A 26,595-nucleotide genomic window follows, 5' to 3' on the forward strand; every position below is an offset into this window, starting at 1 on the left:
ATTGCTGCAGCAGCCTACATGCACAAAAGTGTGATGTCACAGCACATGTACAGCAAATGTTTACAAAGATGTACACACTATGTCTTTGTGTATACATAAACAAATCCCATTTACATGTTGAGAAGTTTGATGTATTTATATTATATTATAGAAGTATATTTTCATTAATAGTAACATTTATTCACCTCTCTGCTCTTACTTCCTGTGGCATTTGATTTGGCTCTTTGTGCACAGTACTTGTTTATATACATCTTGTTTTTAAGTTAGTGGTTTTGTAGGGTGTGAAGACTTAACACCTATAGAAGTGCCATCTATATAGGGTAAAGGTATCACCACTTCCTGTAAAGGCGGTACAAGGTAAGAAATCTGTCTAGATAAAGTGAACCGCTAGAATAAACCCATTTACAAGCAGTATTCTCATCACCTGACGACTGACACATTTGTCACATAAATCAGAACTAACAGGAAACAATAACAGCTGACAGCTTTGGCATTACAAGCAAGGAAGAGCAAACTTCAGATCTCTCTGCTCATCAAGTTACATTCTATGTGAGTATATCGTTCTATATTTACAACATTTTGAATGCTGTAAGGTGAAAGTACTTTAAAAGAGTTGCCTTTACATGCAGGACATGTTATACCAGACCCTAGAAGTATGTTCAATCAGATGCAAACTGAGTGGTGGTGGCGTAGTGGACTAAAGCACATAACTGTTAATCAGAAGGTTGCTGGTTCGATCCCCACAGCCACCACCATTGTGTCCTTGAGCAAGGCACTTAACTCCAGGTTGCTCTGGGGATTGTCCCTGTAATAATTGCACTGTAAGTTGCTTTGGAGAAAAGCATCTGCCAAATGAATAAATGTAAATGTAAACTGTTATAAGATGGTAGTAGCAAAGCGCATGCCCGTGATGCTTGAGGCTGCAACTTTTTAATTTTGAAAACTAAACCAACACGGGTTGACGGTTACGACTGTGCTGGGACGATGGAGACGGAGATCGTTGAATAAAAGGCTTGAATTTGGGTCTGTTCTTCACAGAAAGCAGTCTGAAGATTTGGATTGCAGCTAACAAATTTATGGGTTAATTTTATTATTGTTTTATGGCACTTTTTGTGTTTTTTCATTATTATTATTATTTGCGTATTCTGAAAACTTTTGTGTCTCATGGCAAACAACAATTAAATTAAATGCTTAATAAATGATTAAACGATTATAGAGTTTTTATTAATTGTAATATTTTTAAGTTTATTCTTGGTTAAAGTGATATAATCCTTTAAAACGTTGTCTAGGGCAGCAAAAATCACAAAGATCTGAATGAAACCATTAAAATGTAATTATGATGTCAACGGCATTAAAATAAAAAGATGCATTTAACTAATCTCATTGATTATAAATAAAATGTAATGAACTGATTAATTCTATGAATTATTTAATATTAATCCATTCAAGCAGTACACGTAAACTTTTTTACATTTCTATAGGTACTCTATGGTATTCAACACTATGCCACAAGAGTGGTGGTGGCGTAGTGGACTAAAGCACATAACTGGTAATAAGAAGGTCACTGGTTCGATCCTCACAGCCACCACCATTGTGTCCTTGAGCAAGGCAGGTTGCTCTGGGGGGGTTTGTCCCTGTAATAAGTGCACTGTAAGTCGCTTTGGATAAAAGCGTCGGCCAAATGCATAAATGTAAATGCTGTCGATTGAGCTTAACTTGAACCAAACCCGGAATATTCCTTTAATCAATATTATGCTCTTTCCCAACATTTGTTTAAAAACACTGCGTACATCCTCTCCTTCACTAATACAGTGACCCGTCAACATCCTGTTTTACATTTCTTTGAATAATTTTGATAAAATCCCGCTTAAAACTACTACACACCACTCCCAGTAGGCTCTTAATGGAAAATAGCAAGCGAATGTAATTGCGGCCCAGCAACGGTTCCTAAAACAGGATCGTTCAGAAATGCTTTTAAGGCGGAGCTTAGCGAAGGGTCAATTGAAGTAACCCTAGAAAAGCAGCAGGATGGAATTGAGGTCACACTTGAAGAACATAAAAATAAATACAATAGGAAAAGAAAATACAGCAAAATACAAACATTTGCTAATTGTATTTCATTGACTGATAAATGGTCAGCATCTAGATAATTAGGTCAGAAATGACACTGAACCTAAAAGGCCATTACAACATTGTAATTTTAAGGCAAGGCTTTAACCTGTTGATACACAATCGCTCGCACGCGGTGGTGACGTCACTCTGCTTACATTTAAAATATAATTTACTTTCTATAAATGTAATTAATGTTAAACACATTATACATCTTGTCAAAGGTCTAAGGGTTCAACATTGATATCCGATCTCTGTTTCACGATAGCAATCCTCCAGAAACAGCAATTGAGTTATTTGTGCCAGGAGTACAAATGAAAACATGTAATATCAAAATGGGACTTTTATTATGAAAACACGATCGCCAGATGAATCCTGTTCAACACACTTGTGTCAATTGTCCATGTCAATCGTTCATTGAAAAACATCCAATCGCACTTTTTGTCCATAAAAGTGATAAATCTGAGAAATATTGATATATTCTCCATTGTTTACAGGCGATCTCGCCTGAAAGAATTACCCTTCATCATCGTTCTTCATCAAACTGCAATCTGAGCAGCATTCATGTCTCATAAACAAAACGAGCCCGTCTCCAAAGTCTGTTTTTAAAATGGGCGTAGTTTTAGTGCCGTCTTGAAAGGCGATTTTACAGAGAAAAAAGCTGCAGGAACCTCATTATTTGTTCGATCATCTTCAAATTTGAATTTTTGGGTTGTTTTGGCACTTTTATAAAAATAAAAAAAAACAATTTTATTATAAAACATGCACGAAAGCACGAAATATTTCCATTACTATAAACTTCAGCTTCTCTAACTTTAAAAACTAACAATATTTATTAATTCTGAAACTTGGGAGATAAAGCCCAAAGTGTCTTCTTTCAAAAGATACTACAACTTTGTCCATACTCCAAAGGGTCCCGTAAATACAAACATTTATGTTCAGGTATGTTATTTTCATGGTTAAGGGGGCGCACATCAACAGTTAAGTAAGCCAATATACAAAGTTTGTCTTGATAAACCTTATTTTATTGTAGTATCCATGAAATCTCTCGTTTCAACAGACCAAAACCAACAAAATGATAGGAGCAAAGTGGTCAAAAGTGGTTACCAGCTGTTTTAGCCTTATCACTGTAAGTAGATGTTCACTTTTTGTTGAAATACATTTAATAAGTGACCAGCCTACTGATGATCAGGGCCGCATTAATGAGTAGGCTTACCTGGGCTTAAGCCCTGCCACCCCCCTCCCCTTCGCCAATGCGGCCCTGCTGATGATGACATGACATAAGCCGCTACACCTTTCACTTTGTACAAATTTCTCTGTCACTGTAGCTGACTGGGGTTGGGTCTGCGGGAATGGGTATATGGTCGAAATTGAGTAGCGAATCAACTGAGGTGTTGAAGGGAACAGTTGATGACACCAATGCCTGGATGATCCAAACGGCGCTGAGGAGCAGCAGCTTGCTCATAGCTGGAGGCAGTTTTCTCTTTATTATAGGTTTGGTTGGTTGTTGTGGCACTTTGAAGAAAAAAAGTTGGATGCTCTTGGTGGTGAGTGACATAATCATAATAAACATAATCAGTCATTTATTATTAAAGCTGAAGTGTGTAACTTATTTGGTGTTAAAATACTTTATCGTAACCCAGCTTAAAGGAATAGCTCACGCAAAAATGTAAATTCTCTCATGATTTACTCACCCTCCTGGCATCCCAGATGACCAACAGAGGACCAACATCTGCTCTGTTGGTCCTTACAATGCAAGTGAATGGGTGCCAAAATGTTTTAGCTACAAAATCCACATAAGGCACCATTAAAGTGCTCCAGACAACTGGTGGTAAAAATAGGTGTGGGTGAGAACAGATCAATATTTAAGTCCTTTTGACTATAAATTCTCCTCCCTGCTTATTAAATCTCCACTTTCACATTCTTCATGCATATTGCCACCTACTGGGCTGGGAGGAAAATTTGTGATTAAAAAATGACATATACATACCACACCTATCATATCATGTCTGAACTCAGATTTAACCACTGGATTATGGATTACTTTTGTCATGCACCTTTATGTGAATTTTGGAGCTTTTTTGGGGATCTCCCAAAATGCCCAATTTCCTCTGTGCTTTTTAAGTCCTCATGGTCGCGTATGATTCGCCTCATTCCGGGTGGCGGAGGACGAATCCAAGCTGCCTCCGAGTCTGAGACCATCAACCCGTGCATCTTGTCACAAAGCTGTTTTGGCATAATGAGTGTTGCCATAGAAACAAACTTCCAAGGTCTGCAGACATGTTTGTAACGGCATGATGCGAGCGCATTACACATGGTTAAATCACCATAATGCACTGATTGGAGCACAGCAACAGCAATATTATATAAAGACACGAATACTCGATAAACAGTTCAATTCATTAATAATAATCAAAATAAACAATTCTGCAGCCAAGAAATGTAGTACTTGTAAAAGTTTTGAACTTGGTGCATTAATATATGTAAAATGCTCATCCATTCAGAATTTTAACTCCGATGCCTGATTAAAAAGTAACACCGCTCAGATGTAACACCCTGTAGTTCATGTGTGTTTTCTTTCTTCTCAGGTCTTCTTCGTTGTGCTCATCGTCTTTATTCTTCAGATCACTTGGGCAGTGTTCACTCTCCTCCCCAATTCTGTGGTGAGACTAAAATTATTATTCAGAGGTGAATCGTCTGCCAACTAACCAGGTTTCCACTACGTTATGTTTCATACTGGTTAATTAGAGGAAGACCACTTTTGTCAAATGCTACCTTTTCTTGTTTACAGAAAGAAAAATTAGAAACAAAAATTGTTCAAGGCATTGAGAAGAGCTATACACCAGACACTGCATTCACTGGCACGTGGGACAAAACTATGAAAGTGGTAAGACAGTCATGCATAAGCCATGCCAGCTGTTCCATCACATGAATGTAACATTTCATTTCTCGTTTTCTTTTTTCTTTTAGCTGGAATGTTGTGGATACAAAGGCTATAATGACTTCACAAATTCCACCTTTGTAAAGAAAAAGCAATTATACCCCATCCAATGCTGTGATCCAGAAAATCCATGTACAGAAGAAGCAGCAAAGCGCAAAGTATTGAAATATCTTGCTACCTTATTACAACCAAAAATAAAGTTTAAGCAAAATGGCAATTTATTATGTATTTTTCAATTTCTCTGCCATAGAATGTGAAGGGCTGCTATGAAGTGCTACTGAAAGAAAACATCCCTGCATCTGGAACTTTGTCCTTTCTGATGGGTATTGTAGAGGTACTAATATCTGACCCTTGACTTGCCAAAACTGTGATGTGAAGTGATGGATGACACAACCAGCCCACACATACAATATCAGATTCTTTAGGGAAAACATGCTTATGTGCAATAATAGCCATCCAAACATCAGTGCCCACAAGGCATCAGTCTTCATGTTATTTCAGTTTTCAATTCATGATGATGAATATTTACAATATTCAACCTTCTGTTTTCCAGATTGTTGCCATGGTTGTTTCCCTGAAAGTCTATGGATGCTTGAGGCGTATACCTTTTCCGTAGACTGACATCTTTGAACGTTATCCTCGCTGTGCTGTCATAACAAACATAGACTGTAACGCATTGCAACAAGGTTGTAAACTGTACTTTTACAGCTGTTAATGTTCATTTTAACATATACTAACTCATGAAAGTCGTTCTACTAATACATTAAAAGTTGTATGTAAATGCATTATGAACTGACATGAATTAGCAATTAATAATTGTGTTTTCCTAAATTGGCTAATCAAAGATTAAAGATCAATAAATGCTGTAAAAATGTTTTGTTCATTTTTAGTTCTTAATACCTAATTCATTAACTAATGTAAACAAATGGGACCTTATTATAATGTAGACTGTTATAATGTGTGGAAGATCTTTGTAAACATATTGTGTCATTTAGACACAGTGTCTTCAGAAAGTATTCACCCCCTTTCATTGTTAAGCTTTTTTTTTTGCATTTAATATTTAAAAGTAATTGATTTACATGTTTTCAATCGCATAAACATTCAACACATTTGTTATTCAGAAACATTTATATCTCCAGAATGAAAGACTTTGATTTCTTTTCTTTTTTTTTAACTAGAGAAAATGAAAATAAAAGAACTTGGAGAAACCCTGCATGCAATAGAATTACTTTTGGTAGACCTGGAAATGAACAGAAAGATTTAGGATATTGAAAAATGTTTACATAAACATTTAGCGCCACTGAATCTCTGATGTCAAACTTGTAAGGCATGCATCACTATTTTGTGGTTTGACAAAAATAGTTGAAACTCTCCTTCACATGTATGTGTTGGATTAAAATGTAAATTTAAGCTTTCCTAACTGTTGGATTTGCTGATTCATAGACTGTAAAAAAAGATGGACGACGCCCCTTCGCTCTTTTCCATGGGTGAGAACTGAAGCCGCCAGTGTCACGATATGGCGCTGACATCTTGGGACTTGAGTCTGCGCAGTTGCAATTTCAAGACCAGACCTGCGCAGTAGTGAGCAGGAAGTAAAGCCGCGAAATCAAGGCCCCGCCCTCACTCTCGCGGAATTAATCGCAAGCACACGCTCCTGCACTTTTGACTTATGACGGTGTGAAATAATTAATTATAGAAATTTAGATATTAAATTTAAAGCTCCAATCTCCTCAGTCCTCCGAAGATCCTGAAAAAAGTCAGTTGGTGCTTCAGTGACTACTTCGCTCAGAGAACCTGTCAATCACAGCTGTCAATCATGATGTCACATCACCGTTTTTATAGCATCAGATAACTAAAAACAAACGTATTTTGAAAAACAAAAACACTTGAAATTACATAAACGTGATAGAAACGACAGTAAATGACAGAAACTATGTTTGGAAAAAAAGATATGTGAAGAGTAATTTAATTGTTTAGTTAATTGCAACGTCCCGTTGAATAACATGGGGAGGCGGGGTTTATGACCTATACTAGGACCAGTCACCGGGGGGCGATCGAGACGTTTTGGCTTCACTTTTGAGGGCTTGTGCGGCACACTTGTGATGATTACAGGACAAAGATCTGTCTGTGGAGAGGGAAGTCTGCTAGCTAGACTATTGTCATACTTCGGCTCTGTTGAAAAGGATTGCTAAGAAGCGTCTTAGAATCAATTTAAGAAAAGACAGACTTTTGCAGAAGTTAAACATCTCAAAACGCCTCAAAGCTCAGGGTTCATCATCAGGGGTCTGCCAATTATTGCTTGATCTCAAATCATTTTGGTTTAAAAAAAAAAAAGGGCGGGAATAAAGAACCATTCCAGCACAAAAGGGTTCTTCAGGAAGAAATGGTTCTAAATGGTTCTTTTTTAGAGTGTGTGTAAAGATAAAGTCAGGTAGGTGAAGGAATAATTCTTCATTCAAAAAAAAATTACATTTATGTGTTGACAGATTTGTTTTTACAAATAAAACTACATTCTTCAGTTAGCCCGTTTAGAAGTGCTTTTCCCATTGAAGAGGATGTATATAACATCCTGTTTCATCAGCAGATAATCTGACCATGTCGTGTCAATATTCAGGTGTGCTGCTCACTTCTAATGGGGCTGTTGTGGCATGCTGCGGAAAATACACAGAGAATAAACCACGAGATGAAATGCTTTCCAAAGGACCTGTTGTCTTATTCATTGTCTTGCATCGACTAATGCATTTGTAATGTACATTTTAGATAAAATATTTAATGTATGAAAAGCTGTATGTTGTTATTTATTTACTTTTTCTGCGGAGTGCAAAAGGGGAGTTTTTTTAAAGAATCTTCACGCAGCTTTTTTCCATGCAGGTGATAAGTGTGTACAATAGACCAGAAAAGAGCTAAAGTTGTGGCATAAACAAATTATGAACACATTTTAAATTACATTTAAATAAAAACAAAAGTTGCTTAATAAACAGAATAATTCATGTCTACTTATCTAGACAGTCATTCTAGATACTTTTTTTTTTGCATTTCATGAATATTAATATAATAATACAATTATAAATAGACAATCCAGATATTGAAACTTTCAGTTTTTATTATTTTTGACACTTGCATACCATTTATTAATTACACAATTTGTTGCCCAAAACATTGGTTTGAAATGTGTGTATATTAACTTTATTGCAACATTATTGCTGTTTAATGCATTTGGTATTTCATTCATTTGTTCTGTGTAAAGTCTATATATATAACTGAATAGTTTTATTTGCTGTCTAAAAAATATAAGTAGCTTTATACAAAAGCCATAGAATATTGCAATACCCTCATCTGGATCACTTTAGCCAGATATTTCGTTTGTACAGTTTGCGGTTGAAAATGGTGCCAGTCATTAATAATCAAACTAGATAATGAATGAAACACGATTCATTTTCATCAGAACACTTCCTGTGACATTCTCCACTTTCAAGTGCTTGTCATCTATTTAATGTATTCAAATGAATAAATCTATATATATACTATCAGTTACATCTGTGTTTATCTAGACATGCGCTTTTCTTATTTTCAACAAACCCTAAATGTCTAGAGATCAATGTCAGTACTGATTAACATTGTTTCCATCACAGTGATTATTTTGTTTACATCATACAGTTGCATAACTTTATATATATCTTTATAAATCACTAAAAACTCCAAATGATCTGGTTTTGTATTGCAACAAGATATAAGCAACACAGTTAAATAATATTTAAAAAATGGCTGCGTCTGAAACCAAAAGGTAGCTGTCTTGTTGCCACCTTACCCTATCAGTCAATGACTCAGACAGCATTTGCATACGATGGAAACCCCAGAAACTAATTTGGACAGGCTAATGAGGCAGCATTACAGAAGCAACTGATTACCTTCATCTGGCGTCCACTAAAGGTAACACATCTGCTTCACTCCTTCCAACCGAACCACAATAGTCAAATATATATATATATCTATATAATCTAGAACAAAATCAAGAGATGTTTGGTGATAACCAAGTGTATATTTCGAAACTACAATAGTAATTTCTTGCTAGAAATGGAATCAAAAGTGGGAAAAAAAACTTGCTTTATACACAAATTGGCTGTCTATTGCCTCTTCAGCCGCCATTTTATTTCTCCAGCTCAACCACCCTGGATCTGCGTGCACAGGATTGTGGGATTTCATAGGCAGCGAAGGATACCTCTATGCTGCCTTAAAAAATCAATCAGATGAAGGTATCTCAGTAGACAGGATGAAGGTATCTCAGTAGACAGGACGAACACTGAATTCGGACATGCCTTGATCACTTTCATTTTCCTGGTAGAATTTTCCTGTTTTTTTGAAAGTTCTATGAAAGTCAAGGTGAAAAACAAATCTAAAGTTTGATTTAGTTAACCTTGCTACCTGACCCTGTAAACTCTGAACCCATGCTTTCACATTGACATCGATTTTGACCGTTGGAAGTATCTGCCAACATCTGCTCTTTTCCAGTTTTATCTGGGAATGTGGAGACCTCAAGAGATGGGACAGTCAGCAAAGACACACCACGTTCTGCCTTGCTATTGGCCAGTTTTGGAGTCATGACCTTTGCCTGGTCATTAATTGGCTCAACAGAGAAGAAGTCCGGTACAGAGCGGTTGGTAACACTTGAAATGTGTAGATGAGGCTTCAGTTGGTCCAAAGCAAAAGGGCTCTGGCAAGCTGCGTTGGTCTGGTGTCTTTCATGGTTCTTCACAGATGCCTGCGATGAGGGGGGTGGTATCTTTGGCACAAGTGACTCTTTCTCAACCATCGTCTCGTCTTTGTTCTCTTTCTCAATATTCCTGAAACCACTCTGCCCTCTTTCCTCTTCACTCTTCCCTCTTCCATGCCTCTCTTCTTGCTTGTGGAGCACCACAGCTGACAGCGGTGGGCAGGTGCCAATGAGTCCTCTGCAGATGCAGATGGTGCTCCGGGTGGTGTCCAGCCCGAGTCCAGACCCAATCGAACCAACAGTTCCTACACTTCTCCCCATGCTTCCCTCTCCCTCGCCATCTTCATCTGAGAAGGAGGGGTCAGGGCTGACGGAACGTGTCAAGCGCTGTAGCTGGGCAGAGGTGCGGCGCAAAGCTCCACCCATGAAGCCTGTGGGAGAGGGGGCGGAGCTGAGGAGCCGGTTGAAGACAGCGAGGTTGTGATTCAGCGTCTTGGATTCCTCCAGGTTCTCTGCGATCTCCTCCAGAGGCTGGAAATGCATCTCCTCTTTAGGAATTCTGAAGATTTGAAATGTTAAAATAGAAAAATCTTACGTGTTATTCAATTGTTCAACTTTAAATTCAGTTGTTTCAGAAATTGTTTGCCAAAAATGAAAATTCTCTCATTGTTTACACGCATTAATCTTGTTCCACACCAGCATGCTGTTATTTTTTCTTTGGAACACAACATCCAACTGATATCAAGTTCAAGACACCCTGATGCAAACTGGTGATGCGTCATGACTATGGATTACCCTGATATCAAAGGCAATGCAATGGAAGTAACAGACTGAAAATAAGTGTCATGAAACCATCACTAGTTTGCATTACAGAGTTCTGAACTTGATATCAGATGGAGACCTATTAAATGTTAAAATGGCTTTCCATACTCAGAGACATGGGTTATAGTCCCCTCTATAAATTTCCCCTCTAAAATTAAATTTTTACTCCATTGGCAGTAAGGTTTAGGGTTGGAGTTTAGGTTAGGGCATAGGGTAAATAACATTTGCATTCATGTTGACTGTATTGCATAATTTACAACTAAAACAACGTGCTTTACAACTTACTTTAAAAATGTCCATCCCTCTGTAGATATTTAACCAGAAAATTGGAGCTCAGATGTGCCTACACATTTAATAACACTTCCAGTTTTGGCCACTGAGGGCAGTGGTTCGAATTTCGGTTAGCACAGACCGATTTCAGCTGAAGAACTTTCAGCATACGCTTACTGAATTTTGTGAGAACAGTTTGAAAATGTAGTCAATAAGATTAATTCCACACACAAAGAAGATTTTCTATGAATAAAAACATACATTTCTGTCTGATTTTACTACAAAGCTGTCCTCAGATGACTTGGAATATAGTGCACATGTCATCATTTGTGGTGAATATAAACAATTTCAAAGTGCATCCATTGTATGAAAAAGAGCTGTGTAAAGATTCTTCAAACTTTCTCTTATTGTGTCCCCTGGAAAAAATAACAGCATGGAACAAAATGAAGTTTGCAATGATCTGAGGGTGTGTAAAAAAGAACAGCATATTCATTTTTAGGGGAATTATATAAGCTATAATACTCTTTTAAATATATGCTTAATATTAACATCAACTTTAAGTTTCTTTTGCATAACTTTAGTGTTAAAAAAGCTAATCAAATGCAATCTAGCACTTAATCTTTTCTATGCACTTTTAACAATGTTTACACTAAATTGTCTGATCGCAAAAGATAATAGTAGATTTGTGTTTGGTGAGCACTGACGCCATATCGAAGGTGGAGCCCTGGAAAGAGGGTTTGCGCAGCACGAAGAGCGTAGCGGCTGTGTACGGCGGACGAGGATTTGAGTCATTCCAGTAACGATCCCTCTCCATCATGGGCAAATCTCCATACATTTCATCCACTGCCATCATAGACACCTTGAAAACACACACAAGCACCCAGAAAAAATATATATTTTAATGCTTTTCAAATGAATGTAGGGAATGCATGAGTGAGCTAATGAGTGTGTGAATGAGTAAATTAATGAATGAGTGAGTGAATGATCTGAGTGAGTGAGTGAGTGAGTGAATGATCTGAGTGAGTGAGTGAGTGAGTGAATGATCTGAGTGAGTGAGTGAGTGAGTGAATGATCTGAGTGAGTGAGTGAGTGAGTGAGTGAGTGAGTGCATGAGTGAGTGCATGAGTGAGTGCATGAGTGAGTGCATGAGTGAGTGAGTGTGTGAATGATCTGAGTGAGTGAGTGAGTGAGTGCATGAGTGAGTGAGTGTGTGAATGATCTGAGTGAGTGTGTGAGTGAATGCGTGAGTGAGTGAGTGTGTGAGTGAGTGTGTGAATGATCTGAGTGAGTGAGTGAGTGAGTGAGTGAATGATCTGAGTGAGTGAGTGAGTGAGTGAGTGCGTGAGTGAGTGCATGAGTGAGTGCATGAGTGAGTGAGTGTGTGAATGATCTGAGTGAGTGAGTGAGTGCATGAGTGAGTGAGTGAGTGAGTGAGTGCGTGAATGAGTGAATGATCTGAGTGAGTGAGTGAGTGAGCGTGTGTGTGTGTGAATGATCTGAGTGAGTGCGTGAGTGTGTGAATGATCTGAGTGAGTGTGTGAGTGAATGCGTGAGTGAGTGAGTGAGTGAGTGAGTGCGTGAATGAGTGAATGATCTGAGTGAGTGAGTGAGTGAGCGTGTGTGTGTGAATGATCTGAGTGAGTGCGTGAGTGTGTGAATGATCTGAGTGAGTGAGTGAGTGCGTGCTTGAGTGAGTGTGCGAATGATCTGAGTGAGTGAGTGAATGCGTGAGTGAGTGAGTGAGTGCGTGAGTGAGTGTGTGAATGATCTGAGTGAGTGAGTGAGTGTGTGAGTGAGTGCGTGAGTGTGTGAATGATCTGAGTGAGTGCGTGAGTGTGTGAATGATCTGAGTGAGTGAGTGTGTGAATGATCTGAGTGAGTGAGTGAGTGTGTGAATGATTTGAGTGAGTGAGTGAGTGTGTGAATGATCTGAGTGAGTGAGTGAATGATCTGAGTGAGTGAGTGAGTGAGTGTGTGAATGATCTGAGTGAGTGTGTGAATGATCTGAGTGAGTGTGTGAATGATCTGAGTGAGTGCGTGAGTGAGTGAGTGTGTGAATGAGTGAGTGAGTGTGTGAATGATCTGAGTGAGTGCGATAGTAAGTGAGTGTGTGAATGAGTGAGTGAGTGCATGGGTGAGTGAGTGAGTGAGTGCGTGAATGATCTGAGTGAGTGAGTGAGTGCGTGAGTGTGTGAATGAATGAATGAGTGTGTGAATGATCTGAGTGAGTGAGTGTGTGAATGATCTGAGTGAGTGAGTGAGTGCGTGAGTGAGTGCGTGAGTGTGCGAATGATCTGAGTGAGTGAGTGAGTGAGTGCATAAGTGTGTGAATGATCTGAGTAAGTGCGTGAGTGAATGAGTGTGTGAATGAGTGAGTGAGTGTGTGAATGATCTGAGTGAGTGCGTTAGTAAGTGAGTGTGTGAATGAGTGAGTGAGTGCATGGGTGAGTGAGTGAGTGAGTGCGTGAATGATCTGAGTGAGTGAGTGAGTGCGTGAGTGTGTGAATGAATGAATGAGTGTGTGAATGATCTGAGTGAGTGAGTGAGTGCGTGAGTGAGTGTGTGAATGATCTGAGTGAGTGAGTGAGTGCGTGAGTGAGTGCGTGAGTGCGTGAGTGATCTGAGTGAGTGAGTGAGTGAGTGCATAAGTGTGTGAATGATCTGAGTAAGTGCGTGAGTGAATGAGTGTGTGAATGAGTGAGTGAGTGTGTGAATGATCTGAGTGAGTGCGTTAGTAAGTGAGTGCGTGAATAAGTGAGTGCGTGAATAAGTGAATGAATGAATGAGTGTGTGAATGATCTGAGTGAGTGAGTGAGTGCGTGAGTGAGTGAGTGTGTGAATGATCTGAGTGAGTGAGTGAGTGTGTGAATGATCTGAGTGAGTGAGTGAGTGCGTTAGTGAGTGAGTTAGTGAGTGAGTGAGTGAGTGAGTGTGTGAATGATCTGAGTGAGTGAGTGAGTGAGTGTGTGAATGATCTGAGTGAGTGAGTGAGTGCGTTAGTGAGTGAGTTAGTGAGTGAGTGAGTGAGTGAGTGAGTGAGTGTGGGAATGATCTGAGTGAGTGAGTGTGGGAATGATCTGAGTGAGTGAGTGAGTGCGTAGTGAGTGAGTGAGTGAATGTGTGAATGATCTGAGTGAGTGAGTGAGTGAGTGAATGTGTGAATGATCTGAGTGAGTGAGTGAGTGAATGTGTGAATGATCTGAGTGAGTGAGTGAGTGTGTGAATGATCTGAGTGAGTGAGTGAGTGTGTGAATGATCTGAGTGAGTGAGTGAGTGCGTTAGTGAGTGAGTTAGTGAGTGAGTGAGTGAGTGAGTGAGTGAGTGAGTGAGTGAGTGAGTGAGTGTGTGAATGATCTGAGTGAGTGAGTGAGTGTGTGAATGATCTGAGTGAGTGAGTGAGTGCGTGAGTGTGTGAATGATCTGAGTGAGTGAGTGAGTGCGTGCTTGAGTGAGTGTGCGAATGATCTGAGTGAGTGAGTGAATGCGTGAGTGAGTGAGTGAGTGCGTGAGTGAGTGTGTGAATGATCTGAGTGAGTGAGTGAGTGTGTGAGTGAGTGCGTGAGTGTGTGAATGATCTGAGTGAGTGCGTGAGTGTGTGAATGATCTGAGTGAGTGAGTGTGTGAATGATCTGAGTGAGTGAGTGAGTGTGTGAATGATTTGAGTGAGTGAGTGAGTGTGTGAATGATCTGAGTGAGTGAGTGAATGATCTGAGTGAGTGAGTGAGTGAGTGAGTGTGTGAATGATCTGAGTGAGTGAGTGAGTGAGTGAGTGCATGAGTGTGTGAATGATCTGAGTAAGTGCGTGAGTGAATGAGTGTGTGAATGAGTGAGTGAGTGTGTGAATGATCTGAGTGAGTGCGTTAGTAAGTGAGTGTGTGAATGAGTGAGTGAGTGCATGGGTGAGTGAGTGAGTGAGTGAGTGAGTGCGTGAATGATCTGAGTGAGTGAGTGAGTGCGTGAGTGTGTGAATGAATGAATGAGTGTGTGAATGATCTGAGTGAGTGAGTGTGTGAATGATCTGAGTGAGTGAGTGAGTGCGTGAGTGAGTGCGTGAGTGTGCGAATGATCTGAGTGAGTGAGTGAGTGAGTGCATAAGTGTGTGAATGATCTGAGTAAGTGCGTGAGTGAATGAGTGTGTGAATGAGTGAGTGAGTGTGTGAATGATCTGAGTGAGTGCGTTAGTAAGTGAGTGTGTGAATGAGTGAGTGAGTGCATGGGTGAGTGAGTGAGTGAGTGCGTGAATGATCTGAGTGAGTGAGTGAGTGCGTGAGTGTGTGAATGAATGAATGAGTGTGTGAATGATCTGAGTGAGTGAGTGAGTGCGTGAGTGAGTGTGTGAATGATCTGAGTGAGTGAGTGAGTGCGTGAGTGAGTGCGTGAGTGATCTGAGTGAGTGAGTGAGTGAGTGCATAAGTGTGTGAATGATCTGAGTAAGTGCGTGAGTGAATGAGTGTGTGAATGAGTGAGTGAGTGTGTGAATGATCTGAGTGAGTGCGTTAGTAAGTGAGTGCGTGAATAAGTGAGTGCGTGAATAAGTGAATGAATGAATGAGTGTGTGAATGATCTGAGTGAGTGAGTGAGTGCGTGAGTGAGTGAGTGTGTGAATGATCTGAGTGAGTGAGTGAGTGAGTGTGTGAATGATCTGAGTGAGTGAGTGAGTGCGTTAGTGAGTGAGTTAGTGAGTGAGTGAGTGAGTGAGTGTGTGAATGATCTGAGTGAGTGAGTGAGTGAGTGTGTGAATGATCTGAGTGAGTGAGTGAGTGAGTTAGTGAGTGAGTTAGTGAGTGAGTGAGTGAGTGAGTGAGTGAGTGTGGGAATGATCTGAGTGAGTGAGTGTGGGAATGATCTGAGTGAGTGAGTGAGTGCGTTAGTGAGTGAGTGAGTGAATGTGTGAATGATCTGAGTGAGTGAGTGAGTGAGTGAATGTGTGAATGATCTGAGTGAGTGAGTGAGTGAATGTGTGAATGATCTGAGTGAGTGAGTGAGTGTGTGAATGATCTGAGTGAGTGAGTGAGTGTGTGAATGATCTGAGTGAGTGAGTGAGTGCGTTAGTGAGTGAGTGAGTGAGTGAGTGAGTGAGTGAGTGAGTGAGTGTGTGAATGATCTGAGTGAGTGAGTGAGTGTGTGAATGATCTGAGTGAGTGAGTGAGTGCGTTAGTGAGTGAGTTAGTGAGTGAGTGAGTGAGTGAGTGAGTGAGTGAGTGTGTGAATGATCTGAGTGAGTGAGTGAGTGCGTTAGTGAGTGAGTTAGTGAGTGAGTGAGTGAGTGTGTGAATGATCTGAGTGAGTGAGTGAGTGTGTGAATGATCTGAGTGAGTGAGTGAGTGCGTTAGTGAGTGAGTTAGTGAGTGAGTGAGTGAGTGAGTGAGTGTGTGAATGATCTGAGTGAGTGAGTGAGTGTGTGAATGATCTGAGTGAGTGAGTGAGTGCGTTAGTGAGTGAGTTAGTGAGTGAGTGAGTGAGTGAGTGTGTGAATGATCTGAGTGAGTGAGTGAGTGAGTGTGTGAATGATCTGAGTGAGTGAGTGAGTGCGTTAGTGAGTGAGTTAGTGAGTGAGTGAGTGAGTGAGTGAGTGAGTGAGTGTGGGAATGATCTGAGTGAGTGAGTGAGTGCCTTAGTGAGTGAGTTAGTGAGTGAGTGAGTGAGTGAGTGAGTGAGTGTGGGAATGATCTGAGTGAGTGAGTGAGTGAGTGTTTCTTGATTCTTAGAAATACTGTAGGTGAATAAGCTAAATAGAAAATGTATTTTTATATACTGGCAAATAGCACCTGGAAGTTTCTATCAATCAACCAGTTGGTTTCAAAATCATCGTCATCCTCTCCAAATGGATTAATGAGCTGCTCTGCAACCTGATATTTGTTTACACGTAACAAACAACATACATAAACAAAATATTAAAGAAATGTTAGTTAGACAAACAGTCAAAATTAATTAAATGAGGAGTCAATGGAATGATTCTTTAGATTAATTTTTAATAATCATATATTTTCACTTGTGGGTGGGGCAATCTACAATGGAGGAGGAGCATCTAATGAATATGTAAACTGTAAAGCACCGTGGCATTAGATGATCCTGACCTTTAGCCAGCCAGCATAGAAAAAGAACTGCAAAAGGGTAAAGACGGGGACGTAAAGGTCAAGGTCGTGACCCAGATAACCCTGATCAGGGTCTAGAAACTGACGTCCAATCAAACACACCAAGAAAAAACTGTACACTGCCAGAGTCACCACCTGTGGCGGAAAAGAAGAGTCACAGTGATTTGTTCGCAAATATGAACGCAGATATGATTTGTTTCATATCTGCATTCATATTATATCAAATAGATTTTAATCAAACACATTCGTTCATTAATTCGGACCTGCGTATAGACCAATGGTACACTAATCATGTCATAGTGGAAAAGCATGCTACATTTTCCTCTGAAATTGTTCAGCTCCTATAAACACAACAGAAAACAGAGAATGGAAGCGATGGACAGAGAGAAACAGAGAGAAAAAGCTCATTAAAAGCAGCACTGATATATATTGTTCTGAAACAAACACCTTTAAACAAAGTGTTGAATCTTTTGAATGGAATCACTACCTGTACAGTGACCTTACTTTCATGAATACTGTCATAAGTTTCTGACAGAGAAACAGAGTGTATCTGATAAATAAACTTTTACTTCATGAAGAAAGTACATTAGTGGATGAATTACCTCCAGTAGAAGTTTATAAGTATTGTCATCTTTAATTCTGCCCTCACAGCGTGCAACTGCCACCAGGTTAGTGAACCACACACATGGGATCCAATACTTATTATAGGGTGAATGCAAACTCTCAAACTTCTTACGCTCTTCTCTTGTCATAAAACCTAGAAAACAAAGAGAGAGACAAAACTTAACCCTTATGATCTGTTCGGACATTTTTGTCCGATTTGATCCACTTTTTTAAAATGGTATCCTTCTTTGGAGTGGTCTGGGTTTCTGTGACTTTTTTTTACCAACTAAATGCACAAAATAAATCCTGAACAGATCCCATCTAAACCTGATGAACACTCTGACAAATAACTGTCTTTGTAATGCCAAATAAATATCCAAAATATATAACTTGTGATATCTATAAATTAATTCACAGCATTGGCTTAGACACCATTGAACAATGAGGGGAACACTGAGGCCACCTTTAGGCCATTGCTATGAAATTGTCAAATGTTTGTCATGTTTTTTCCAAGCAGATGACAGCAGACACTCGTAATATATGACACATAGCAACCTTTGATAAATACTCAACATTGCTTTTTGTTCTGAAAGGAATGTGAAAATCATTTAGAATAAATGATATTAAGGTCAAACTTGAAAAATAGAATTGGAGATAAACATCATATAAAGGTAGGGCTACAAAACATTAGATCTCTTTCAACCAAAGCACTAATTGTAAATTAAATTATTACAGATCATAGTTTGGATGCTCTCTGTTTGACTGAAATCTGACTTAAACCAGATGAATATATTACTTTAAATGAGTCTACTCCCCCAGGTTATTGTTATAAACATGAGCCTCGTCTGAAGGGCCGAGGAGGAGGTGTTGCTACAACTTACAGTGACATTTTTGGTGTTACTCAGAGGACAAATAATGCACTGAGCTCGCTCTATTTCCATTTTATGGCCCGTTATATCGAGCAGTTACAATTTCACCATATCTCTGCCTTCTTCATGTTCAGGAATTCCAACAATCTGTATGTTATTCCTTTGTCTCAAATTTTCGAGATATTCCAGTTTTTCCAAAATATGTTCAAAGTCTGTTTTGGATGGATAATTCCCTTTCCGATGACTCCAGATAATCGATCCGTTTCTCAACATCTGCCACTCTTGTGACCAACTCAGAGAATTTTGTTTCCATCACCATAATCGATCGACGTATTACAGCGAGATCCTCCAAGTCAGCAACAACCTTCGTCAGCATCACGAGACGTTGGACAATTGACGCTGAATTTCTTCTCCTGACATGCCTTCCAAATCGAGTCCCCGGCTCACAGGGCCGCCAGAGGCATCAGCTTGAACACGTAAGTATCTTTTAATGTCTCCAGAGTCTGAGGATTTTGACTTCTTTGCCATGTTTTCCTCAAAGAGCAAGTATGTAACTGGGTGTATCGAATTAACCGGATTATAACATTAAAATAATTTAAAAAACTAGCAAAATGCGCAGAGCTCGTGGCTCACACGTCTGCTTCTAGCATGGCGTCACGTGTCCCCTCGCAGACATGTACCCTTGAAATTCTCTCAAGCAACTTCTTGAGGTGTCACCCTGGGATGCTTTTTAAACAGTATTGAGGAGTCCCCATCTATGTTGGGCACTTATTGGCTGCTTTTCTTTATTATTTGGTCCAAATCATCAATTTCAAAATCTTTTTTTTATTAAATTTAGTTTTATAATGAAAACAAATTATATGTTGGCACAATTATATTTTTGTCTACAAAACTCATTTCAAACATTTAAGCATACGCCTTCAGATCAAAAGATTTTTAAGATCATGAGAAACATTTTTTTATATTTTATCCCCATCATTACTGAATCCTCATTTTATGTTTTTAGTTTACTGTGTTATTGTGTGCATTGCATAGGCATACTATTGTAGTATTACAGTTCACTTGCATTATCAGCCGAGACTGTACAAAATAATAAAAAAATAATAAAGCCTTCCATTGAACTCGCCATATCATGAGTATCACCTCTTAAATTGATAAGTGTAGTACAATACAGTGTTTCGACACAAGGCTAGAGTAAAAATATAATTGTAAACGCGCTTTACCTGCTTCAACCACATGATCCATAGTTGGGAATCTCTTGAACACAGCTGTGCTGACAGAGCGCAGGATCAGGATTGCGGACAGACTCGCATAGCGCATCAGCGTGCGCCGAAGCAAACGGCCGCGCTCGTCCCCACCCTGCAGGCCCCCGGAGAGCGTGCACATGATATGATCCGGCAGCGGGATAGACGTGTACTGATTCCACCAGCGGTTCACTATTAATGTGACGTAAAACCCTGCATGCAATATACATAAAAAGATTAGTTTAAGTGTTAGGGATTTTATTCACGGAGATATAAAGGTTTGTGAAAATGTTTGGACAACACTGACTGAGTTTAGCAGTTATGCTGTCTCGGGATGTCCAGTACTGGGTAGTAATGGACTATATGTAATCTGGATTATGTAATCAAATTACAAAAATCAAGTAATTGTAATTTAGAAATTGACAAATAGCAAATTGTTGCTTGATATCATGTTTAAAAATGTTTAATGAAAGGAGTGTAAATTGGTACTTTAAACACTTTAAATTAGATTTATCAAAACATGCAATAAGCAGGATAATCTAAAAGAAACCGGATTATATAAAAGTGTAATCTAAAAGATTACATTAATGATTCCAATTGCACCAGATTACATTTCTGAAGTAATCTACCCAACACTTGGGATGTCCATACCTAATACGAAAGACATTGGGATAAGACTGGAATAGTGGTTGCAGTATATCGAAACCTTTTCAAAGTATCTCTTCTGATTGTCCAGAAGGAAGAATCTGGAATGAAAATTACAGTATGTAATTAAAGCATGACTTCCTTATCAAAGCATGAATACAATAATAAAATCACACACCTGTATGTGATGCTGATTGCCGTGTACATGGCAAAGAAGGCCAGAAACTCTTTGTACAGAAGTTTATAGATGCTTCCTTTCCAGGCCAGCAGCAGTTTGGAGAAGCCGCAGAAGCGAGCGTTGGCCACTTTGGCGGTGTAAGTGACTGTCATCATGCACCAATGACGCTTCTCACAAACTCACAAAGCTTACTGCAAAGAAACAAGGTCTCATTTTACAACAGATCAGTACTTCACGTGCTGTACATTTAAATATGAGAGTAATTCTTTTGTTTAATATAAGTATACTAATATTATATATAATAAAAGTCTTGTTAAAAGCTGAAATTCTTTAAAACATAGTTGGTATAACAAGTTTAGAAACATATTTAATTATTGTATCCTTAAAAAAGCAGTTTTTATATGATTGTTACATCACTTGACTATACTAACAGATTCACTTCACAGCTGAATTTTACTTATCTGAAACCACCGAGAATCTAAATGACCCAAAAACAATTCTGGAAAACTATTAAGTCATTATCTGCATCGACTAAACCAACAGGTTTTCCGTTGTCTCTAGTTAAGAATGGTGTGTCTATATCTGACAAAGTAGAAATGTTAAATTGTTTTAATGAGCATTTCATATCATCTGGGTTCTTGTTTGATTCTGTTGCCCCTATAGTGTCGGAGCCTGTAAATGACACCTTTATTACTGCTGAAAAAACTTTCAGTTTTAGCTCCTTCTCTGTTGCTGATGTTCATAATGCCCTGATGCAATTGAATCCTCAAAAACCTGCTGGCCCCGATCACTTAGAACCTTTCTTTTTTAAATTAGCTGCAGATATCCTAGCTGAACCTCTGACTCACCTTTTTTAATCTTTCACTGATCACAAACAAAATTCCCAAGGTTTGGAAGTCTGCTTATGTTTTAACACTTTTGAAAGGAGGTGACCCTACCTTGCCTAATAATTACAAACTTTCAGCATTGGCCAAAGTGTTGGAATCTTTGGTTAGTGAACAAATGAAAGAGTATTTAAATGCTCAGTCAATTTTATCTAAGCATCAATCTGATTTCAGCACTACCACTGCTGCTATAAAAGTAATTAATGACATAGTCAAAGCACTAGATGACAAGAAACACTGGGTGTCTCTGTTCATTGATCTGTCCAAAGCATTTGACACTGTTGACCATAGCATACTAGCTCAGAGACTGATCAGTATAGGTTTGTCTCAGCACTCTGTGGGCTGGTTTATCAACTACCTCGCTGATAGGACTCAAGCTACGCAAGTTGATGGCCTAACGTCAAAATATTTATCAATCTGTAAAGGGGTCCCACAGGGCTCCATTCTGGGGCCACTTTTATTCACTATTTATATAAACTGTCTGGGGGAAAATGTCCAACATGCATTTTTCCATTTTTATGCAGATGATACGGTTATTTATTGTTGTGCAGCTACCATTAGGAAGGTGTATGAATGCTTGCAAACTGCTTTCCATATAGTGCAAGCACAGCTTTATCAATTAAAGCTTGTGCTTATTGCAGAGAAGACCAAAGTAATGTTTTTTTCAAACTCAAGGAAAAATGAGTTAGACCTGAATATTGTTACTGATCTGGGTAAAACAATTGAGCTAGTTTCATCTTATAAATATTTAGGATTTTTAATTGATCACCTTTCTTTTAAGCTTCATATACAGAATCTAGTAAAAAGGTTGAAATTAAAGCTATAGGTTTTTCTTTAGGAACAAATCTTGTTTTACATTTTCTGCCCGAAAAAAGATAGTCGATGACACATTTCTCTCTATTATTGATTATGGTGATCTGTTGTATATGAATGCCCCATCTATGTGTCTTCAGAGGTCGGATGCTGTGTTTCATGGAGCTTTAAGATTTATTTCAAATTGCAGACCCCTCACTCATCACTGTACACTTTACTCCACAGTGAATTTGCCTCCTCTATCAATTCGCCGGCTTACTCACCTTTATATCTTTATATATAAGGGCATTATAGGCAGGCTTCCATGTTACATATCTGAATTTCTTTGTTTTACACAGAGTACTTATGTTTTACGGTCCCAGAAAACTATTTCATTGAATGTACCTCAAGCCCGGACAGAGTTGTTCAAAAAGGCTTTCATGTTTGTTGCACCTTCTACTTGGAATGACCTACAGAAAACACTTAAACTACAGTGTCTAATTTCCTTAAATGATTTTAAAGGTTATGTTAAAACTATAGAACATGAGTCCATCCACACGTGCAAATGTTTTAATTAATGGCACTTTTATTTAAGTGAAATGCACTTGAGTTGTCTTTGCCTCTTTTGTGTTTGTTTTGTGATTGTGTGATTTAATTTGTTCTGCTATCTTGGCCAGGTCTCTCTTGAAAAAGAGATTTTATATCTCAGTGAGACAAACCTGGTTAAATAAAGGTTAAATAAAAAATTATTTTTTCAAAATAAGTTTTCAAAAATATTTACTAATATATATTTCATAAATGTTACATTTCTATGAACTTGATGCATACGTTTTAAACACTTTTTTATTTCTCATTTTTATCATATTGGTAAACCTTATTTCTCAATAACGTTTGGATAGAGAAGATACCGGGGCAGGTTATCACACTTTATACACTCCAGAGAATATTTATCAAGTGTACGATTGTTTTTGATAGTCATTTTCTGCATAGATACGTTCCTTAAAATTGTGGCAAAAATAAAAAGCTTTTAGCTAAAAGCTCTGTATCTGTATCCCAGTACAGTCTCATTGTGTTCGCTTGTTTATCCAACAGCTATTAGCTAAATTAAAAAAATATTGTATTTTAGTTTGCAACTATGACAGATGACTATAACTTTGAAATAGATTTTGGAAACCAACTTACTAAAGTTGCAAAAACAAGCATTTCTGTAACTGTAACGGACTCCAACCCTTATTTGTACTGTAGAGTGTCTATGCAAATATGTTGCTTTTGATCCAATGGGTCAAACACTTCATCGTCTAAAATATCGAGGCCATGTCTATAAAACTATAAAAATGCTGAACTGTCACAGGTGTATATTTTCCACTAGATTTCACATATGGTCTAAACAATTACAAGAAAAAGTTTTTGCATCTCTGCCAAAGTCTGTTATTCAATCATCATCACACTCATTTTAAAGAATAATAATAATAATTAAAAAGTCAACAAACCTAATAAATGAAACTATAGATATTTTGAGCATGCTTACCTTTTCTCCTCAGTCCTAAGAGGAATAAAATATTTTACTGCATATTTTCATAAGATATTCCAGAGGGGTTGCATGTTACGTGTTCAGACACAATGCATGCGCTTGTGTCCTTTATGATGTTTGGCAGGCACGAGCTCTCTGTAGGTGATGCTCCAGATCTAGACGGAGGTGGTAAATGAAGTGAAGAAATTAACACTTCAACCCTAATTAAATGAAAATGACCACAAATGTAAGTCTACGCTCATGCATAAAAAATAACACGTTATTTCCTTATACATTATCTAACAAACCGGAGTTCACTCGCGTTCACTCTGGCGCGCCGAACTTTTGTCACTAATGTAACGCCGTATTATGCAGACACAAAAACAAACGTGTTTGAATGCGTAGAGGGGACCAATGCAATTTAGTTTAAATAGCTGCTAGATTTTTTTTTGGCAAAAACACAATAAGCATAAAGTATTCCTCTTATTAAAACGTCGTGGATTTTTTTATTAACACTAATTATTCAAATAAATGTATTTTTTCATATCAATGCCAATAAATAGCAGGTTTGTCATATTGATTCCTATGCAATGAAGTTTGCTGTTCAAACGGCTCTTCTGGTTTCTGCTGCATAAAGACATCAACTGTGCAGAACTGTTTCATCTCTTTAAGTCCATTGCGTTGCGTGTAGTGACCCGTCAGCGAGCCGCGGGACAGATCCGTGCAGCTGGAGGAGCGGTGCTCGTTAGTGAACACCCCCGCTGTGCGTCACAGCACCGATGAATGGAGAGCGACACTCAGGCATTTCACACGGTCTGAACTTACAGCACACATGGAGTGAAATGGTAATGAATTAATGCATGATATGGATTATTCTTACCATAATGTATTTCTCGGACCATTCTGAATATAAGCTTTGCTGCACTGGGTTTAAAAAAAAAAAGAAAAGAAAAAAAAAAAAGAAATTCACAAATTGATGATCAGTTCTCTCGTGTAACCTTTTGGATACCTGTGACATGCCCCATTGTTCTGACGCTATGGGAGCCGAATGACAATGATGAAAGGTGGCCGCTCAGCCAAACACAGCCAACTTGCCTATTAGCTCAATCCTCAAAACATCCTTCACATGTGATTCTTGAGTACTACAGTACAAACGTCATCAATTACTCACCCTCGTGTTGTTCCAAACATTGTCTTTCTTCTGTGGAACGCAAAATCAGTTATTTTGCAGAGTGTCCCAGCAGCTGTTTTTCATATGTGAAATTAGACAGTGACCAGGGGCTCTTAAAGGACTCGTTCACCCCAAAATGTAAATTCTCTCATCATTTACTCGCCCTCATTGAATCCCAGATGTGTATGACTGACTTTCTTCTGCGGAAGATTTTTAGTAGAATATTTCAGCTCTGTAGGTCCATACAATGCAAGTGAATGGAGGCAAAAATTATGAAGCTCCAAAAAGCACATAAAGGCAGCATACAAGTTTTTCAAATGACTCCAGTGGTTTAATCCATATTTTTTGAAGCGATCCAATCGGTTTAAACACCTCTTTCACTATGAATCTTGACATCAGCAGACTCTTTGGCAATCATGATTTCAAATTTTAGAGCTATCTAGCGCATGTGTCACGATTGTGCCTAGAGACTGCAATGGCACGATGTACTGCAAAAAAAAATGAGGAGTTACATTTTGCTCTGTTCTCACCCAAAACTGTTTAGATCACTTCTGAAGACATGGATTAAACCACTGGAGTTGTATGGATTACTTTTATGCTGCCTTTATGTGCTTTTTGTAGCTTCAAAGTTTTGGTTTTCATTCACTTGTGTTGTAAGAAAACACTATAACAGCATATTCTACATCTTCTGAAGCATATGATAATATTTAGGTGTTCCTTCATAGGCACCCATTACATTTGCTAGTTCTTCGGGCTGAGTCTATGACACAATTTACGCCTGGTTTTAAGATGCGTGTCAGGTGATCCGATCAGAAGTGGACACAATAAACTGGGTCCAAAACATTTAGTGGTCGGATCACTGTACCACAGTCCTTATGGCACAGAAAAGTCCAAAGTCCACTGCTTTGAGGTCAGGTTAAGTCAGTGAAATCACTAATTCACCATTAAAAATGAAACGCAATGAGATTCTGTTCAAATATCCACTAGCGTTGAGTTGTAATTTCCAATCTGTTTATATATATATATATAAAAAAAAAAACATTAGTGTGGGATTTGAATCCGGGACAGTTTGCACTCGGGTGGTGTTTGTGTTTCTTTTCTTTTCAACGTGTTTCTCACCCCCTATGGACCCCATAAGAGCTCTGAGATCATTCGAACACTGTTCCTGGGGTCATGCCAAATTTCATTACTGCCTGATTAGATTTTCCACCATACTGGATATTAACAAAGACTCTTTGAACAAACTGTCCCAAACTCATAGTTCTTCTGTCCTTTGAACCTCTTCGTGGTGCATATTAGTGTTCTACGGCTGCAGTGTTTGTTTGGTCCTGTAATTGCTGACAACGGGAGAGTCGAAACACTCAGTAAAGTCTTCTCCAGCACATCCCAAAAACTTTGAATGGGGTAAAGGTCAGGACTCTGTGGTGGCCAAATCATGTGTGAAAATGATTCTTCATGCTCCAGGAACCACTTTTTCACAATTTGAGCCTGATGAATCTTGGCATTGTTGTCCTGGATCATGCCCGTGATGTCAGTGAAGAAAACATCCATTGATGGGAAAACCTGGTCCTTCAAGTTATTCAGGTGAATTCATTTTATTGCTGCATAACGTTGCAGAGCCTAGACCTGACCAGTTGAAGCAACCCCAGATTGTTTAAATCCAAACGGCAACTTTTTGTTTGGCCAGGCAGTGTATTTCAAGCTTTACATTGTGTTTAGAAAGTGATGTGAAATGGGTAAGAAATTTAGCC

General features: G+C 38.7%; 2 protein-coding genes across 2 annotated transcripts; one reads left to right on the forward strand and one right to left on the reverse strand.

Annotated features, from left to right (window-relative positions):
* The first annotated feature begins 392 nt into the window (after positions 1-392).
* LOC127651595 (tetraspanin-1-like) lies at positions 393-5,861 on the forward strand. The gene is made up of 8 exons (XM_052137497.1): positions 393-549; positions 3,170-3,238; positions 3,438-3,656; positions 4,698-4,772; positions 4,901-4,996; positions 5,080-5,208; positions 5,301-5,384; positions 5,604-5,861. Exons 2-8 carry the CDS (start codon positions 3,185-3,187, stop codon positions 5,664-5,666), a joined length of 720 nt encoding a protein of 239 aa, XP_051993457.1. The 5' UTR covers positions 393-549; positions 3,170-3,184; the 3' UTR covers positions 5,667-5,861.
* A 2,311-nt stretch (positions 5,862-8,172) lies between these two features.
* LOC127651583 (bestrophin-2-like) lies at positions 8,173-24,336 on the reverse strand. Its single transcript, XM_052137482.1, has 10 exons — positions 23,692-24,336; positions 20,488-20,678; positions 20,316-20,410; positions 19,644-19,877; positions 17,551-17,705; positions 17,212-17,289; positions 16,931-17,083; positions 16,622-16,702; positions 11,558-11,712; positions 8,173-10,320 (listed from the first exon to the last, which is right to left on the reverse strand). Exons 2-10 carry the CDS (start codon positions 20,640-20,642, stop codon positions 9,456-9,458), a joined length of 1,971 nt encoding a protein of 656 aa, XP_051993442.1. The 5' UTR covers positions 20,643-20,678; positions 23,692-24,336; the 3' UTR covers positions 8,173-9,455.
* Positions 24,337-26,595: the final 2,259 nt, after the last annotated feature.

The sequence above is a fragment of the Xyrauchen texanus genome, chromosome 11 (genome assembly GCF_025860055.1).
Source record: "Xyrauchen texanus isolate HMW12.3.18 chromosome 11, RBS_HiC_50CHRs, whole genome shotgun sequence".
Classification (NCBI taxonomy): Eukaryota; Metazoa; Chordata; class Actinopteri; order Cypriniformes; family Catostomidae; genus Xyrauchen; species Xyrauchen texanus.

Excerpts from the sequence above, each read along its gene's own strand:
- LOC127651583 (XM_052137482.1), bottom strand. The coding sequence starts at position 20,642 with ATGATGACAGTCACTTACACCGCCAAAGTGGCCAACGCTCGCTTCTGC. Across the intron at positions 20,411-20,487 it reads GCAATCAGCATCACATACAG|ATTCTTCCTTCTGGACAATC; the intron begins GTGTGTGATTTT and ends TTTTCATTCCAG. Across the intron at positions 17,706-19,643 it reads GGATCATGTGGTTGAAGCAG|GTTTTATGACAAGAGAAGAG; the intron begins GTAAAGCGCGTT and ends TTTGTTTTCTAG.
- LOC127651595 (XM_052137497.1), top strand. The coding sequence starts at position 3,185 with ATGATAGGAGCAAAGTGGTCAAAAGTGGTTACCAGCTGTTTTAGCCTT. Across the intron at positions 4,773-4,900 it reads CTCTCCTCCCCAATTCTGTG|AAAGAAAAATTAGAAACAAA; the intron begins GTGAGACTAAAA and ends TCTTGTTTACAG. Across the intron at positions 5,385-5,603 it reads TTCTGATGGGTATTGTAGAG|ATTGTTGCCATGGTTGTTTC; the intron begins GTACTAATATCT and ends TCTGTTTTCCAG.